Source organism: Aotus nancymaae, unplaced genomic scaffold (genome assembly GCF_030222135.1).
Source record: "Aotus nancymaae isolate 86718 unplaced genomic scaffold, 86718_ANA_hifiasm-v0.15.2.pri h1tg000012l, whole genome shotgun sequence".
Classification (NCBI taxonomy): Eukaryota; Metazoa; Chordata; class Mammalia; order Primates; family Aotidae; genus Aotus; species Aotus nancymaae.
The window spans coordinates 5,189,846-5,209,465 of NW_026988423.1; the positions used below are offsets into that span (position 1 = coordinate 5,189,846).

Genomic DNA, 19,620 nt, shown 5'->3' on the forward strand with positions numbered 1-19,620 from the left:
CACATTCCTTGAAATAATTATTATGACATGTTAATGCATTCTCGCTATGAAGCATTTCCTTGTAAATGGCTAAACCAGACCATGTCTTAACAATTATTTCATGAGAGAAAACTTCATTACCCTCAGAAGTTGAGATTATAAGATTAACAGGAAGGCAAAAAGAAAAACAAAACCGAAATTAAATACCAGAAATAAATGATCTAAAACATAGTATATAGTATAGTAATTCATTGAAATAAACATATACAATTTGAGCAAAAAGTTCACAATGAATGCTAAGCAAAAAAGATAATTCAAAAGGTATCTGGAAATTAGTCTTATTTTTATGATTTTCATAAAACCCATTGGTCTATCTCAAAATAAAGACAAACAACTAAAGTCTCAAATAACTATGATACTGCCTACTAAGAACAAACACATCACTTTTTAAAGGTCTGTAATCTGTGATGCCTCTCTATGACTTTCATTACCTGTTATTTCATGTGCTCAATTATTGTTAGAGAAATATTTTGAGTTCTTTGATGATGCCATTTCAAGCAGCATGCATCTGATCTTATTCCAATCGTTGTTTGATCGCAAAATGGAAACTGAAGGGAATATTGGAGTTTTGCTACATCACTACCCAAAAAGATAAAAACCTCCTGAGTTATTGTAAATATCAACCAGATCCTTACATGATCACGATAAAAGAAATCTATCTTTCCTGATAGAGTAAATTAAAGACAACATGAATTAATGGAAGGTTTGTACCAGCCATTTGAAAATGTAAGAACATCACCTATCCCAAGAACTAAAATATCTGAAAGTATCCTCCCTGGTACTCATTGATCTCCCTAACTGCAGTTTTTCTTCAACTATGTTCTAATCATCTTGCCCCCAACAAGAATCTGGTATTTGGAGCTTCCTTTGTGTTTTGTAACTACACTGATTAACAACTATTCAGGCTGACCCTGCTCCCTGATGGTAGTGGTTATGGGAGGAATACATCTTTGTTAAGTAAAGACACATGGCTTTGGGACCAGCAGTCTTTCAGCTGAGCACTGCCTCATCCTGTTGCCTACAGTGTTCTTAGGAAAAGAACCATCAATAAAGTCACATGAGATAATATTTTGATTGCTATCTTTTCATAATTCATTTCCCACAAGTTGCTGTTCCTTTCAATACGATTTTCTTGCCATAAAATACACCTGTCTCTGAATAGCAAAGCAACAGTTTTGCTCACTGATTATTTCTCCTATACTTTTAAAGATACGAGTTCGTGCATATTTAAATATTTCTCAAATATCTTAGCTGCTAAATCATTATATGCAATATTAAATGTTCAATCCATTTATTATGATTTCTGAATTGTTGTTAGATAAACTGTAAGGCCAAAAATGGGCCCTTTTACTGAATATGCAAAGTTCCCCCTTAAACCACCTTGAACTAGGCAGATTTGCAACATTTTAAACTGGCACTTCATCCCTCTTTCAGCAAGCATCCTCTGCAGATTTAATGATCAGGAACATCCTTCTGATGCATGCTGGGAGATATGGCTGCAGGGTACAGACCACAGCAGACAGTGTGTCAGATGAGGCAGAACTTCTTGTTAGGGGTGAGTATGCTAATAGTGCAGTCTGAAGACATGATCACCATAAATTATCATACAAAGGAATTTAAATGCATGGACTTTGAGCACATCAGTACTGTGCATCTTACTTTCAATTTTACAATATATGTTATTTTTGCTTAACATTTTGCCTTTGAAAAAATTACATGGAAAAAATGCTCCTTAGTAACAGACGAAAACCACAGAACTGACTTCAGAGTACAAAACACCTTTAGTAATAAGTGGTCACTAAGTGTTTAAACTAATGCCAAGCAGACAATCTAAACAAGTTGAGCTACTAAAACACTTGGACTACAGAGATAAAATTTGTTTGTGTATATATGTGTTTTTCAAATGCAAAGCTGGTGAAACCCCCAGGCATTTTTTTTCCCTTTCACTACTTCTAAGTTGGGCTTCCAAAAACAGAAAAACTGCATGTGTAAGATGGTGACATTCGCAATTGTTAAGTGACAATGATTTTTTATTTTAAGTCTGAAAATGTCAACACACAACTTCTCTGTGCAAAAATGACAGTTAAGTGGTTTCTAATTATGAACCAGGACACCAAATCCTGCAACTCTAGGAAGCTACATCTTCTTAAGCAAATGATTAGAGCACCCATTTCCTTTAGCACAGCATTCCACAACATGGGAAATAGAGATCACAGCATGCATTTTCTTCCTCCCTTCTTTCATTTTTTTCCTTCCTTCTCTTTTTCTTCCTTCTTCCCTCCCTTTCTTCCCTCCTTTCCTTTCCTCCTTCTTTCCTTTTCTTTTAGCTTTTTTTTGAAGTACAATATTTCTACATTTTCACCAATCTTAGGCATACAGATGTATAACTCAATGAATAATGACAAAGTGAACACACCATATAACTACCATTCAAAGCAAAAACTAGATCATTACCAGAATCCCACCAAGTGCCTCTTCATTTTTCATCTTATACAGTTATATTTTGAGAAGTATGAGTATTGCATGCTTAGACCACTTGTACGGTCTGTACAGATAAAAACATTCTCATCTATAGCGAGAAATTATATTTTACATTAACTGGTCTTTTATTCAGCTGGACTCTTTAAATATTCAGAATTCATTATTATAAAAGTCTTGAACAGTAAACTTAAGGCATAGGTGAGCTTCATCATCTCTTAGTTACATATATCACCATGTTTTAGTTATATATATCACCAAATGCATATGGATTTCGGTAGTGCATCCATCACTGGTTCAAGTAAAATGTTATTTTTAAAGAAGTGTGACATCTGGGTGATCAGCAGTTTGTTCATTTTTGTGTGTTTCTCTTCAGAAGGCTATTTGATCTTTTTTTCAAATTTATATCTAGAATATGTATCTGTGTTACCTTATTATAAAACACCAACTTTTTAAAGTATTCATCCTTTCAATACATTCTATTCCATTTAGCTAAAAATTTCTCTTTGTGCCTTCTGAAGTTACAAGGCTCACGGAAATGCAAACCCTACACTCAAATTCATAGAAAATTGCTTTCTCCTCTTGCTCTGATCTGTTTTAGATTATGTATATTTATTGTGTGCACTTGCCTAGTAATTTGGAATGAGGCTTCTAAAATTGGAGCTTTCCAAATGAATATCACAATTTAGAGACTGATAAGAAACAAGGTATTTTTACAGGACTATGGGGGCAAATTTAAGTGGCAAACTAACATTCTGCTTTGTAAGTAAAATTAAACTCAACAGGGTTTAGAATATAATTCAGGTTCAGCTTTCATGTTCTGCTCTTTTACCCTTTGGCTTTATGCCTAGGAGATGAAAAACTGCATAAATTTTGGGATTATACCCAACAGCAATTTCAAACAGGTTGCTATTGCCTGAATATTCATGTAACATTCAGCTCAAGCTTTCACTTGAAGTGAGTTTGATCAAGTCACCACTTTTCTATTATATATTTGCATTACTCTTCTAAAATTAGTAAAAATGTCTTGCCTCTTCTGCCTAGTGAGTCTTAGACAGATTTAAACACTGAACTAAGAGTTCTGGTTCTCTTTAAATTTTTTTTTTTGTAAGTTTACAGCTCCTGGTAAATTGAACAAGCTTCGATGTTTGAATATTGCTGTTTTTAATGTTGGCTTGTGAAATAAAATTCAAAATAGTTGTACTCTGCTAGTCTCCTTTCTCAAACTCCTCCATTTGTCGGTCTATAAACTCATGGTATTCTAATAGTATATGCCTCAGGACCAACGCTGAGCATTCTAGATTGAGCTTTTCTGATGATGGCTACCATTCTGGCAGCAGAATACTTAAAGCATAATTATTCAAATGTGTGTCCCAGAAAGATGGGAATAGTAAAAACAATTTCCCCATTCATCTTTTAGTAGAATACTAAAAGTAGATTGGCTGAGCAGTTCACTTTGCCGAATGTCTTCATCACAAGGAATGTGCTTGGGTGGCAAGGATTATGTTCTTATGATTCTATTTCAGTGGAAATTGGAGGGAAAAAAATCTATGTTCTCTTTGATGGATGGGAGCAACTTTTTTATTGTCTTTTATCGCATGAGAGATAGTCTATAAAATTCTTTTGTGCATTTTACCAAATCCTGCAATTCTTCAACCTTGCCGCACAAGAACACTAAATTGAAAAGCAGGTGTATAGCCACATGGCCTCATCAATGCCTGTTTAGAATCTGGGTGTTTCTGAGTAGCAATGCTTTCTGATACTCTCCCCATTCACTACTTTAGGGGCTCTTTTCCTCAAATGCTTGATTGCACTTTTGCCTCATTTTACTTTTGAATGTCACTGCTATTATTCACCTCTATTCCACCATGATCCCCTTTCTCCAAAGATTGCATTTTCCATAAATAATTACCTAAAGCATAAAGTCACTTGCTCTCCCAAATTTAATATTCATTGAACCAGCATTATCACAGCACCATGTATAATCTGGAAAACCGTAATAGAAGTAATGAATATGTTAGAAAAAATTATTTTGCTGAAAGATAAAAGGAAATTAAAGCCACACCTGGACATCTGTGCACAATTTTAGTCACTTAAGTGTGCTGTACCAATAGAGAAAGCAAGACTAAATACTGCTATAGGGAACCTTTTTAAAGATGAGCAGAACTCCATCATGCTATTAGGGAAAAGAAGGTAGATGTGTAAGAGAGAATCTCACTGAGGAGTATATACAAATTACAAGGAAGTGATATTCCCAAACAATATCAGAAGTGATCGAACATAAAATAAAGACTCTGGAGAAATACTAGGTTTTCGTTATTTTATTTTACTGAAATTAATGTTAGAAATATGTTTTCCTAAGTAATTATAAGGGTTAAAAACTGTTTAAAGAATAAGATGTGTTTAGCTAAGCTAGGGTAACTAAGAGTGACAGCATGATCTTTCTATGCTGCCCAGAGGCAGAGGAAGTAATAAAAATTCACTTTCTCATGCAGCTTCTCTATTGGTATTACTCTGCTTCTTAATGTAAAACAGTAGGTCAAGAAACTCTGGGAATAGTCAAAGAATAATCAATGATCTCTTGAGTCCTTCTGAATACACAGCCTTTCCTCAACCTTGCACAACAATTTTCACTTCCTGAATAACAACTTACAAGATGAATCCAAAGTGTATTTATTAATAATTGAAATTGTAACGAATACATTCAGCTCAGGGTGTCACTTGTTCGGAGACATCTAACTACTTTTAACCATCCACCTTGAACCTGATCCTATCACTTCTTATTCCTAACACAGATTTCAACCTGCCTTTCAATTGAACTTTTTTTTTTATCTGTCCAGGCAATTCAGTTCCTTTTATTCTTTCCAATAATTATTTTTTCCTTGAATATCTAACTTTACTCTCTCCCAACGCAGCCACTTCTCCCTGCAAAACTAAAATCATTAAAATTTTGAGTGTTTTGCCAATAAAACAAGTCTATAGGTATTTGCTTATACTTTGCTATTCATTTGTTCGCCCACCTATTCATTCAGCACCTGCTCTGTGTCAGGCAGTGAAGTCAGCACTCAGAGTACAGAGATGAGGAAGCTGAGGTCTCAACCCTCAGCCGGTTCTTCATCTACTAGTCCTCCAATGTGAGGCGCCTTTGGAATTAGGGTGGGGCGTACCACGCAAGTTCCCCTGGGTACGTTCTCTGTCTCATAGAAGAAATAGTGCGAGACTAGTATAAAGCATAAGCAGAACTATGGGGCTGGATACGTAAGCTGTGAAGACCAGTGCCAAGTGAAAACACAGGATCCCTTGTTCAAAATTATTAATAATTTCAAAACAGTGATGGAAAGGCATTAATATAAGCACAGGGCCCTGAACTTGAAAGTTCGCAGATCTTGAACTGCACAGCTCACACACCCAGGAAGATAGCCCTCCCTACCTAATTAATTATATATTCGTCTACAGAAATAAAAGCACATTAGCAAACAGAGGGGGCAAATCTCAACAAAGTAGTATAAAGTTTTTTCATCTATAAAATTCGAATATCAGAGCCTACATCAGTGGTTTATTAGCTTTTTACACACACACACACACACACAAATCTTTCATTATTTTACCCCATGAGTCATGTTTTAAAAGATATTGTTCATTGTGTTGAAGTAACCACTAATTTATAATTTCTATTTTAATTCCATCCAAAGCCTCTATCATCATAAGATGGATAATGCTACCGAACGCTATAATTTAATTCCAGCCAACATCAAAGCTAACTTACCTTTCAGCTGGTTGTAAAGTATTATTGGTTTGTTTGTTTCAACAAGTTGAAAGTAACCTGAAGACAACAGTTTTTACCTGGATGGAAACTAATTTAGGAACCTTTGATTAACTATCTCCAAATTCTGTCCAAGCACTAATTTGTAGTGATTCTCACTAGCAAGAGAGAAAAGTTTGAGAGTTTTCTGCCTATGACCTTGGAAAAGATTCAAGTACTATCACTTTCCTAAATGCAATGGGAAAATAAAGCTCAGTGAAAACCTTGAGCATATTTCTAATATACTGTTAGTTTATTTGAGAGTTAAAGCAGCATTAATATGCCCTATCTTCACATCTCTCACTGCACTACCCCTTATGATCTAAGTAGATTCTAAATTGATGTAAATGTCTATTTTTAACATATGACCATTTCTGAATGTTTCCAAGCTTTAAAATGCACAAATATTCAACACAAACACCTTTGGAGCATAGAGTTGGCATAGTTTTTCTTTCCCACCTTTGATCTAATATGTAAGAGCTTATCGTGCTTGGAGATTGCATAAGCCTTCACATGGTAGACTAATGATTGGGACTCACAAGAGTCTCTAGTGAAAAAGAAAGCCAGTAGTTATAAAGTTTGTTTGTTAAGATGCTGGTATTTGGATACAAAAAGACAATGACAAATGTTTTCAGTCTAATTTTTTTATCCGAGTTAATATTCATAGTAAATACATTTGCAAATAATATTTTAGAGAAAATTTATTCAGCTAACAAAATTATTTTTTCAATATTTTTGAAAACTGTAAAACGCAGCTATAAAATGTCCTTCCTTTTAAAGCAAAGCTACTTTTATTCATGCTATCTCTTAATGGAATATCCTGCACTGTTGTAGAAATACTAGATCACTATTACTGCTATTATTGGATGGGATTATTTAAATAGTTACACCAATGACTTACTTTTCTTAGGCTTTCTCTACATTAACTAGTGTGATTGACACTTATATAAAATTTCTTTTAGATGCTGAAAAGCAGTTTAGTTTCTCTTCTCTTATACTATTCATATGGTTGCTTGCTAATCTATAGAACTCTTTAACAACTGACCAAAAAAATAACATTTTTTGCTCAGTCAGGTGTTCAGATTTTCTGTACCAGTTATAGTTTGGCTCATTGAAATAATAGTTACCTGAAGTGATCTGACTGGCCAAATGATTAGAGCAGTTTGCATACACGTACATATATCTGCAAACATAAAATGTGCACATAGATGAATTGTCGTTGTACAGAGACAACTAACCAATGAAACTAAATCTCTTGTATTTTATTTCCTCACTAAATACTGGCTCTCGGCCAAAAGCCAGACTCTCTTTTAGGGACTGATATTTCTGTCAACTGATTGAGACATTCTCAGATTTCTTGATGGGAGTATTTGGCCATTTTGAAACAAATACTCTGATTTTACTCTTCAAATTTGAGAAAAGTTCTAATCAATTGAGTGTTATCTAATACAGAGCTGGAGTCATAAGTTGTAAGATGAAACTGTCTTTCACTATATTTCGTCCTACAGACTTAACTATGTTTTTATACATCTATCCTAATATAAAAATACTGTCGATTCACATTTGTGTAAGTTTGTGGAGATAAATTCTTGGTGTGTGGGCTTGTGTTTTAAAATCTGATTTCATTCACTGTTTAGTGAGTGCTTACCACATGCCAGGGGAGTTCTAGAGGGCAGGAGGGAGACATGGTGGCACGGCACTGGAATAAATGCTTTCCGATGCTTTGGGAAGGACTTCAGCTCTTAGGCTACAAGTGATGCACACCCCTCAGAGGATCACAGCAGAAAAGGGACAGGATAAGATATATCTTTAAAAAGAACATTCAGGAAATTGTGGAGTGTTTTAGAGGACACTGAGACCAGTGGCTTGTTACTAAAGCAGATGGGACAGTAACAGTAATCTTGACAAGAAATAAGAAGGGTCTTATAAAAGGCAATGATAATGGATATAGGAAGGGATGTGTAATATTCAACAGACAGGAAGGAGACACATCTACAGGACTTGATGACCCACTGGTTATGAAAACATGAAAAAGAGAAGGCAAAGAATGCTGATTGTAATGCTTAATTGAGTGGCCCATCAGAGGGACACCGTATACTCTAGTTAACTAAGACAGCTCCAAGTTATACTTAGAGTGCCAAAGTAGTTACTGATGCCAAAGGGGCCTACCATCTATGAGGCCCTTTTACCCTTAAAATTGTTCTGGTTTAGACAATAAATTTTGTGTTCCCCCAGTAGAGAATGATCATGCAATCATAGTCATTCATAATCACATTTATGTAATCAGGAAGATGTGGGGAGAAGTGGATTGGTAGTAAGGGAGTAACTTTTAGGGTTCTCCAGAGGGAAGTGTCCAGGAGGCAAACAGTTGTGTAGCTGTGGAACTTAGGAGAGAAACATTGGCTTTGATATGTAGATTTGAGCACTATTTACATTTTAAAGTCAGGTGGGAATTAAAGAGATACCCTGTACCTCTTTACAATAAACCCCATCTTTACTAAAAATACAAAAATTATCTGGGCATGATGGTACACATGTGTAGTCCCAGCTACTCAGTAGGCTGAGGCAGTAGAATCATTTGAAATCTGGAGGGGGAGGTTGCAGTGAGCCAGGATCGTGCCACTGCATTCCTCCCTGGGTGACAAAGTGAGGCTTTGTCTCAAAAAAACAAAAAGCAAAACAAAGAGCCTGTGAAGAGTAGGAAGGGGAAATGCTGGAATGGAATGCTGAGAAACGTTAATGTTGACGAGAAGGAGGAATTTGCAAAGGAAGTATAAAGTTGTCAGCGATCAAGCGCTACTAGGCGAAAACCCAGGTAAATATAAATCACAGGGACAAAGAGACAAGACAATTACAGGACAGAGAAAACGGACAACGGTGTCAAAACTAAGTAAAATACGAACCAGTATATACCAGTGAATCAAGCAACTTGGAAGTAAATGATGACCTTCACAAGGGCCAGTTCAGTGGAATGATGGATGTAATAACCAAATTATGGTAGGTGAAGAGAAGCAAGCAATTATGTGTGAAAGGTAGTGTAGAATCTTAAGAGACTGGGTCACATCCCCACATGCTCTGACTGGTTGTGAAACTTTGTACAAATTATTTAACTTTAACCTTGTTATCACTTCATTCATTCATTTACTACTTACTCATCAAACATTTATAGAGCGCATAATATGTGGGAGGCATTGTGCTATGATCTAGCTAAACATGAACAACTTTCACATCTTTTTACAACGTAACGTGAGATGTGCTATTCCGCATTTATGAGCAGCACATTTTGCTCTCCGGTCATCAGCTCCATTACTAATGACACAGCTAACATTTATCAGGTTCTTCCTGTGTGTCAGGCACTGCGCAAAGGCTCCATATTATAAGAATTATTTCACTTTATTTAGCATATCATATAAAAACAATATGCAAGAGGTACTATTTTTAGTTTCATTTTATAGATAAGGAAATGAAGTCACAGAGAGGTTTAAGAACTTGTTTGAATGTCACTCTAGCAAGTAGAAGAATAGTGAGTAGAGTCCAGGCAGACCAGCATTTTAAATTACTACACTGCCTTCCACTGTCAACTGCCAGGTGGTTTCCATTTCATTTGTCATGATATCCCCTAGACCTAATTAGTTTCTGATTTTGAGATGGAGTCTTGCTCTGTTGCCCAGGCTGGAGTGCAGTGGCTCAATCTCGGCTTACTGCAACCTCTGCCTCCCAGGTTCAAGCCAGTTTCCCACCTCAGCCTCCCAAGTAGCTGGGATTATAGGTAAACGCCACCACAGCCGGCTAATTTTTGTATTTTTAGTAGATACGAGATTTTACCATGTTCGCCAGGCTGGTCTTGAACGCCTGACCTCGTGATACACCCACCTCAGCCTCCCAAAGTGCTGGAATTACAGGCATGAGCCACAGCACCTGGCCTTGAAAAATATTAATGCACGTTTGTGGAAGGAAAGAAAAAAGAAAGACAAAGAGAGAGGTAGGGAAAGAGTAGGGCAAAAGGGAATAAGAAAGAAAAGAATGGAGTGACAAACTTTGTATAGGAGTCAGAGAATTTTCGTCAAGATGATATACTCACTGAAACTTAACAATTTGTCATCATTTGCTAGCCCAAGAAAGAATGAAGATATTCTACATTAGTTTGCAAATACAGAACTTCATCATTACCATTTATCTCTAAGGATAGGCCTCACATTCGCAAATCCTCTAAAGTACCTAATCTTTGACCACATGACCATGGGAAAATAGTATTAGTAATGACTTTCTATGTTACACCTTGGCCTAAATGACCACTGATTTTACTGAAAAGTCTGAACTTCCTCTGCCCCCATATCTTGCCATTTATCTAAAATATTAAATTCTACTGACTGCTTCCTCAGAACATCTTGTAGGACTTCTTATCTAGATGCCCTGGGTTTTGCTAGAAAGGAAGAACTTTGTTGCCATTGCTTTTGGTGTTTTAGTCACGAGGTCTTTGCCCTTGCCCAAATGGGATCTAATTAAACTGAAGAGCAGCAGAGCGCGGTGGCTCACGCCTGTAATCCCAGCACTTTGGGAGGCTGAGGCGGGCAGATGACGAGGTCAAGAGATCGAGACCATCCTGGCCAACATGGTGAAACCCTGTCTCTACTAAAAATACAAAAATTAGCTGGGCATGGTGGCACACGCCTGTAGTCCCAGCTACTCGGGAGGCTGAGGCAGGAGAATTGCTTGAGCCCAGGAGGCGGAGGTTGCAGTAAGCCTAGATCGTGCCACTGCACTCCAGCCTGGCGCCTGGCAACAGAGCAAGACTCTGTCTCAAAAAAAAAAAAAAAAAAACTGAAGCGCTTCTGCACAGTAAAAGAAAAAAAAAAACCTACCATCTGAGTGAACAGGCAGTCTACAGAATTGGAGAAAATTTTGGCAATCTATCCATCTGACAAAGGGCTAATATTCAAAAACCGCAATGAACTTAAACAAATTTATAAGAAAAAACAACTCCATCAAAAAGTGGGAGAAGGATATGAACAGTCACTTCTCAAAAGAAGTGTGCGGCCAACAAACATATTAAGAAATGCTCATCGTCGCTGGTCACTAGAGAATGCTGATCAAAGCCACAGTGAGTCTCACGCCAGTTAGAATGGCAATCAGGCAATCATTAAAAAGTCAGGAAACAACAGATACTGGAGATGATATGGAGAAATAGGGACACATTTATACTGTTGGTGGGAGAGTAAATTAGTTCAACCATTGTGGAAGACAGTGTGGTGATTTCTCAAGGATCCAGAACCAGGAATACCATTTGACCCAGCAATCCCATTACTGGGTATATACCCAAAGGATTATAAATCATTCTACTATAAAGACACATGGACATGTATGTTTACTGCATATATAATTTCACAATAGAAAAGACTTGGAACCAACCCAAATGCCCATCAGTGATAGACTGGATAAAGAAAATGTGGCACATATGCACCATGGAATACTGTGTAGCCATAAAAAAGGATGAGCTCATGTCCTTCACAGGGACATGAATAGGGCTGGAAACCATCATCATTCTCAGCAAACTAGCACAGGAACAGAAAACCAAACACTGCATGTTCTTATTCATAAGTGGGAGTTGAACAATGAGAAGACATGGACACAGGGAGGGAACATCACACACCGGGGCCTGTCTGGGGGTGGGGGACTAGGGGAGGGATAGCATTAGGAGAAATACCTAAGGTAGATGAGGGGTTGATGGGTACAGCAAACCACCATGGCATGTGTATAACTATATAACAAACCTGCACGTTCTGCACATGTATCTCAGATCTTAAAGTATAATAAAAAAAAAAAAAAGGAAAGAAAGGAAGGAAGAACTTCTGGACAAAATGCCACCCAGAGAATTGAGCACTGCTAGACTTCTTTCTGTGTAATCTCTTCTCATGCTCTCATTTTTAAATTTTTTACAATTGTCATAATTCTGAGGCAAAAACAAAACTCCCAAATGCCTGAGAAAGTACCTGACCATCATCTCCATTGCCAGCATTCTTCAGCCCTTTAATATTGGTTGTTTTTGCCTACTTATGGGTAAATTATACCAAGTGTCATGAAAACAAAACAAAACACAGTGGCCTTTAATGTTAAAAAAAAAAAAAAAGATGGTCTTAAACTCATCAATATTATTTAGGCAAAATATTGAAAGTATACTGTAGCTGTTCATTCGTTTGTTTGAATAGTTTGTAAAAATCATCCTATGTATTCGTATGCTTTCTATAGGCACATCTAAAGTGTTTTTCTGAACGCATTCTGTTTCCTGTGACTGTCACCTAGACTGCTTCAGCATGCCTTTTGAATATTAAGTATTAATTTGCTGTCATGTAAAGCCTGGAATATATAGTCTTGTAGGGTACATACACATTTTATGGCCTGTTTTTGATAACCCAAATGTGGTCACCAAGAAGGAACCCAAGTTCCAAGTAGAAGTCACATCTCCTCAGAAGACAAAAGTAAAATTGGTAAGTTCACTCTAGTCTCTATTCCCAAATTGTATTTTATTTTGGCCTGTGCTCCAAAACACTGAATTCTTAATTATTTTCTTGATTTGTTATAACACCATATACAGTGTAGTCTGCTCCCGGAATGCTTCTTCCCTCAACAATCCAAAATCCATGCAGACTGAACAGAGGAAGGACTAGTGTTAATTGGAAGAAACTTTTGCTGACTTTTACTGCAGATTGAATTTTGCCCTCCCAAACACCTGGCAAAGGTAATGTCTCCGTTTCACTAAGTACTCCTTAATTTGGAATTACAAAGACAAATAGCTCTCTAATGAGTTAGAGCAAGTGAGGTGAAAAAGTAGGGGAAAAAACTGAACACCAGATGATGTTTGTTAATGCCAAGAAGGAAAAAAAGGGGACTTGTTCTTGGTTAAAAATCTTTTAAATAAACTTCTCCATTCTTTCGTTTTTCAAAACTAAAATGTGTAAATATTATTGCTTAGTATATATGGGGAAAATCTGATTATTAGAACTTTACACATAAGATTGGCTATCATGATTGCATAAGTCTCTACTCTGTATTATTGAATCAGTTTATCAGTAAATTTACCTTTGGAAAATTATGAATCTGCTGGGGTACCTAACAAGAAAACAGGGGAAAAAGATAGTTCCTAGCTTTAGAAAAAGCAGTTCACTAAGAAAGAAATATCCTCCATAAGATTCAAAGTGGGTAGGCATTCTGAAGATGAGATATACAGGGTAATTCTCAGGTTATTTATGGGAGAAAGTAAATGTGCATAAATTCAAGGTGAGCCAAAAGTAGCGGAGAAAAGGTCTGCTTGTATCTTTGCTGCAAACGTAGAATCAAGGTTTTCGGGCTACCAGAACATTTAGCAGTGGACCTAGTCTGTTGCTGATACTTAGTAAATATTAGTTGAATTTCAGTAGTCTAATTAAAATATGACTCAAATTCTTTAAAATGCCTGATAAAGTAATGTCTTTACCCAACCAATCATTGCAGCATTAGAAAAATAAACCAGGATGGGATTTTATTCTTACCCTGGCACTAACTAAACAATTAGGCAAGTCATCCTACCACTTTTGGACTGAATCTCCTCATTTGTCAAAAAAAAAAAGAGGACAAGAAGAAAGAAGAAGGAGGAGGAGAAGGCAAAAGAGAAGAGGAAGAAGAGGAAGAAGACGAAGCAACAGCAGAAGCAGAAAGGAGGAGGAGGAGGAAGAGGAAGAAGAAGAAAAATGAAGAAGGGGAAATAATATTTAATTTTCTGGTTTAAGTAAAAGAATGAAATTAGATTAAAAACAGCATATTGCTTTCCAGTAATGGTAGATATTGTTCATATTCTCAACTCTAGGAAGAATTTCTATGTCCCTTATCTTTAAGATGAAATAGCTGAACCACTGTTCCTTATGGTATTCATAGGAGGAAAATAGTCTATATTTTTCCAGTAGGTGATCTGAGCTCATCATCTATTGACAGAAATATCAAATATTCTGATTGTGTCCATCTTGTTTAATTACAATTTGACACACTCTAATGGTGATAGAGTATATTTTGACTACCTCTCCCTCCTCCCGCATTTGAACACTGAACAAGCCTCAGATTGGCATGTAGGTAGGCTTGGCATAATTGGGGTTTCTGTCAGTTTGCTGTCATTAGGATAAACTGTGAAGCACCATTAGGTCCATTCAGTATATTCAGTCAACTGAGCTGATAAAATCTTACATCGATTTCCTGAAGTTGGGTGCACATATTAACATCTATTTATATCATTAAAGATTCCATTGTGTTGACATCTATCCTTGAGCAAAGTGTAATGGATATCTTAGTGTACAGGAGAACTTTTCATGTGTGAAATAAACACTGAAGACCTTCAATTATAGTTAAACAAAATCACCAAGAAGATATAATTGAGTAAAACAAAGTTAAATATATAAATTATATTTTATTCTAGGTAAGGTATATAGACCAGGTCATATAGAGAGGTCATAGTTAAAGGGTACTGCTTTCATATCAGTCATAATCATCACTATATGCATATGTAATAGTCATCAGCTTTATAGCATATAAAATGAGAAATATTATAAAACTGAGCTAAATCACAGTATTCAATATTTATGAAATATAAATAATGCGTTCTGTGAATGTTTACATAGGACTTTACCAAACCTTCAGTTTACCTGACAGTAAAGCAATGCAAAAATTATAATAAAGAGTAGAAAGCCTTCCTAAACACTACCAAGGACACTAAAAGATTTGGAAATAATTGCAAAATAGAATAATCACATGCAATACTTAGATTTTTTAAACAATAAAACCAAATAGTATGAATGACTTTCAAGTTATTCTAGAATTGTCTTTAATCGTAAAACATTCTAGGACAAGCATACAAAATCTCAAGGAAAGGAAAGTTTTGTCAGTTACATAGGGTAATTATCTATACTAAAGTATCAGCATTCTTATTTGTCAGCACTCTGATTTGGTTAATTTAAATGTTCATTCGTCACAAAAAAGGATGACATAAAACAGGTCTGCTTGAATTACATGTTTTGCTCAGGGGTTATTGGATCATTATTTCTTTCATACCAACTCAAGAAATAGAACTGTTATTAGTAAACTTCATTTGAAATACTTAATCACTGTTGCAAAGATGTTTTATCACCTGATTTGTATGAATCAGTAAATCAAAGCTCACATATTTGTCTCAAAACTTCAGCTCACAGATGTTAAGTCAGGCTAATAAGCAGCATCCATCATACCTCACTGAACAAGATAGTCTGCATTACAGACACTCTTCCTGTAATCCATCCATTATATGGAACATCTGTTACAAATTATCCAACCCCCAGGACTGCTCTATTTAAGTGCTTCTGCAATAGCCCACTGTCTCCATTTCTCCAAATGAGTAAGATGGTGGCATCAGGATAGTACCAAGTTCACGGTCACTTCACGACAGCAGTCATCTTTCAGTCTGTGCTGAACTCCAATGGCACACTGCATTATGGTAAATGTTTTTCCTACAGTTGTATAGCAGAAATCCTCAGAGCATAAGCTAGTAGCCATCAGGAAAGCACTGACACTTCTTTCTCCACTATATGTCAGTCATTGCCTGAGTTAAGCACTTACTGTGTAATATTCATTCTTTTTAAAGTCCTTAGGGGACTACTGATTTGCTTATTTAGTTAAATATAAAATTAATGAGCCCAGATACATGTTTGTCAACTTTGGCTTATTTCCATGATCATGAAACATGTCTTTAGAACATGTTGGTTTCCAGAAAAATCATGAGAGAGAATCTAAATAAATAGAGCAAATGCAGATTTACACTTCAGAAGAAGAATATTTTTCTAAAATGCCCTACTTAGAGTTTACCCATATATTGTCAAGGGTGCATCTGTCTTAAAGAGAATGACTTTATAAATGTGTTGCCCTACTGTGTCACTGGAAATAACAATTTCAAATTTACTCTGTGATAGGTTTGTGAAAATAAGTTACAAGTGTATCTATTAATCATTAGTAAGTGAATAGTGAGACTGAACAAATGTAAAAGTCCATATAGCCACACTTCATTTTCTTGATGTTAGTCTGCATTTCAGAATTCTAATGAGGCATACACAGTAAACCCAATATTGGATTTATAGAAAACTTTGTAGAAACATGGTACCTTGCATACTTCAGCACTTCATATGGTCTTTTCCTACATGATTTCTTTAACTCATCTGTTCTTAGTATTTATGCAATAGTAGCTTAGTAAATAAATTTCAGGATAGCATCTAGGTTGCTTGAAGTATTAAATAAACAAGTTGATTATTTTTAATTATTCTCACCAGTTCATTAAAAAAAATACCCTAAAATATCTGTTTTCCATTTCAGAAGGATCACCTTCGATGGACGGACAGCATTACTTTTATAGTGGACTATAAAAAGTGTCTACAACTTCAACTCATGTAAAACTACATTAAATATTTATGTCTATTTTACTGCCTGGAAATCTTTGTTAATTTACCTTTCACCTAAAGTTTGTGTTAAATGACCAGGAAGTGTTTATTTTTTCTAAAAAGAAAAAGAAAAATTATTTAAATAAACACTTTAAACATAGTGCTCTAGAGAGTCTTACATTGGCAACTAAACACTTCAGCCAAAAATGACAGTCATTTTGGCTCACAACTCACTAGTCTGAACCAGTTACAGAGCTACATACAAAATGAAGGCATCAGAGTTCAAGTCTTCTAATGACAATCATGTATTCACAAATTATACTTATCAGGATCAATGTCATTAAATTTCAATTTTATAAGGCTTGTGTGGGGAAAGGATGGTTTAATTTTTGCTTTTGTTTACAATGTAAATAGAAAAATAATCATGCTCCAAATAAGACTGGAAGAGACTAGTATGCAAAGGATCCTCAGGAACTACCAGTGTCATTGAAACCATGCTGACAGCATCTACTGAAAAGTAGCTTACTGGAGCATCACAATTTACATTTGCTACAAAACCTTACTGCTAAGAAAACTACTCATATGCTTTTAATGACTTAAATGGATTTTCCCCCAAATAGTCCTACAGCCTTTGAGATCTTCCATCAAATATTTGCCTTGTCATTTCAATGGCTTCTTTCTTTGGACTTCTCTCGTATGTTATCCAGTGGCTTCTGATTCACACTCAGAATAAAATCCAAATTCCTTACCGTTACCATCAAATCCCAATCTTTCTGACATTATTTCCTCCGCTCTCCTCTTTCTTTGCTATACTCCAACTGCCATACTCATAAAAATGTTGCCAATGCTGTTCTCTGCCTGGAAAACTCTTGCCCATATTATTCATGTGGCTGGCTGGCTCTTTCTTATTATTTATTTCTCAGCTCCTTGTCAAATGTTGCCCACCTCTTCCCAATTCAATTTTTACCACCTTTTTTTTTCTTCTTTGTATTTGTTACTATCTAAAATTATCTTCCACTTGTTCATTGACTTTCTTCTCTTTAAAAGTCGTAAGGGCATGCACCTTCTTTATCTTGTTTACTACCTTATCCTGAGAAAAGAGGTTGAATTGGCTGACTCTTCCACAGGTTGTGCAGGAAGTATGGCTGAGGAGGCTGCAGGAAACTTTCAATCATGGTGGAATGCGAAAGGAAAGAAGGCACATCCTCGTGGCCAGAGCAGGAGCAAGAGAGAGAGGGGGGAGGTGCTACAGACTCTTATACAACCAGATCTCAGGAGAACTCCCTACCGCCATGACAGCACCAAGGGAGATGGTGTTAAACCATAAGAAACTGCCTGCATGATCCAATCACCCCCCAGCAGACTCTACCTCCAACATTAGGGATCACAATTTGACATCAGATTTGGGTGAGGACACAGATAGAAACCAGATCAATTATACAAATGAATGAATTTGTAATCTTTTTCCCCAAAGAGACTAATTAAAATTTTTAAAATCAGACAAAGGAAGAAACATGGAAAGAATATGGAGCAGTAACTGAATAAACAATAACCATAGGCATTTAATATTAAATACATTGCCATGTCCCATAACTTGTCAATAAGACAGAACAGCAGATACAGTGAAATAAAAGGATAAAGTATCTGAGAATTGTGTGGTAGGAGAGGGGTTTTAGGAATTCCCTTTGAAGCTTGGCTCTCCCACCTCTGTAAGTCCTTCAGAATTTTCTCACGGCTGCATCCTACTTTCCACCTCACGCTATTCTTTGTAGTGTGCAAATAAGCATGCACACACAGACACACACATATACACTCACTCTCACAGGAAACATTGATCCAAATATTGAAAATTAAATGCAAATAGCAAAGAATGATTCAGATGCTGGAGTCTGGCTACAGGGAGTGTATAGCAAAGAAATTAGGAAATCCAAACCAAAGACTTCTGTGTTCACTAACACTTTATGTGCAAGAAGGGGGTTGCCATACTATCAGTTGATATATCCACCAGCTGAGGACCTTATAATTTCACCTAATTTGTAATGACAGTGGCCCTAACTTGTGGCCAAGAAGCCCTACCACGTATACCTTGATCTCCTCCTTGGGACATGAAACCTCTGATGACACCTTCTTTAATCTACTTCATCAGGTGCTTCTTCTTATTGATGGAGCCTTGCCCTGAGTGTCACATAGATTCCATTTAATTTGTGTGGTCACCAGCTACACCTAATTAAATTCCTATGCAAAACTGCTGACTTCCGTGGTACCTCTCATGCCAACTTTTAAACTCAATTACTTCTGTTTCTGTATATGAGCAAACATAAGGCACAGAATCAATGAAACAGCATTGATTCAGCACCAATAAAATTGTGTTTTTCACTTCACATAGACTCTCATTTCTGTGCGTCAGTATTTCTGTTCGTGACTGATTCCCCATCATAGAGTCAACACAATGATGATTCCTGACCTTTGAACTCTCTTTAGTCTCCAAATTAGCATCTTCTCACCCCTGTACTTCAGTATGATCAGAATGTATTTCAGTAACAATTAATTTTATTAAATCGAAAAGAAAACTTCTGAGATCCTCCTCCAGACTCTCCCTTTATTCTGCCAATATTCTTCCGATTTATCTAAGTGTGAAATTTTGGAATAGTTTTTTATTCTCATTATTTCCTTTTCCTTTATTAAGCCTAATGTTTCAGTCCACCTCCAGTTTAAAACATGTACTGGTTTCCACGATCTACATAATCAGGTGCAAACTCACTGCCGTGGCGTTTAAGGCCTTCTCTTAGCCAACTTTTCTACACCTTTATGGAGTCTTGGTTCTCTGATCAAACTTAAGCTATCTGCTTCTTTTCCCTTCAGACTGCCTTGCATTTT

The 19,620-nt window shown here is 36.3% G+C and overlaps 1 protein-coding gene across 1 annotated transcript in view; it reads left to right on the forward strand.

Moving 5' to 3' along the window:
- The window catches only part of CNTN5 (contactin 5), a 1,383,122-nt gene that overhangs the window by 1,240,336 nt on the left and 123,166 nt on the right, over positions 1 to 19,620 (forward strand). Inside the window, exon 16 of the mRNA XM_012454882.2 lies at positions 1,474 to 1,594. Within this exon, the coding sequence (XP_012310305.1) occupies positions 1,474 to 1,594 (121 nt within the window). The remainder of the gene's footprint in view (positions 1 to 1,473; positions 1,595 to 19,620) is intronic.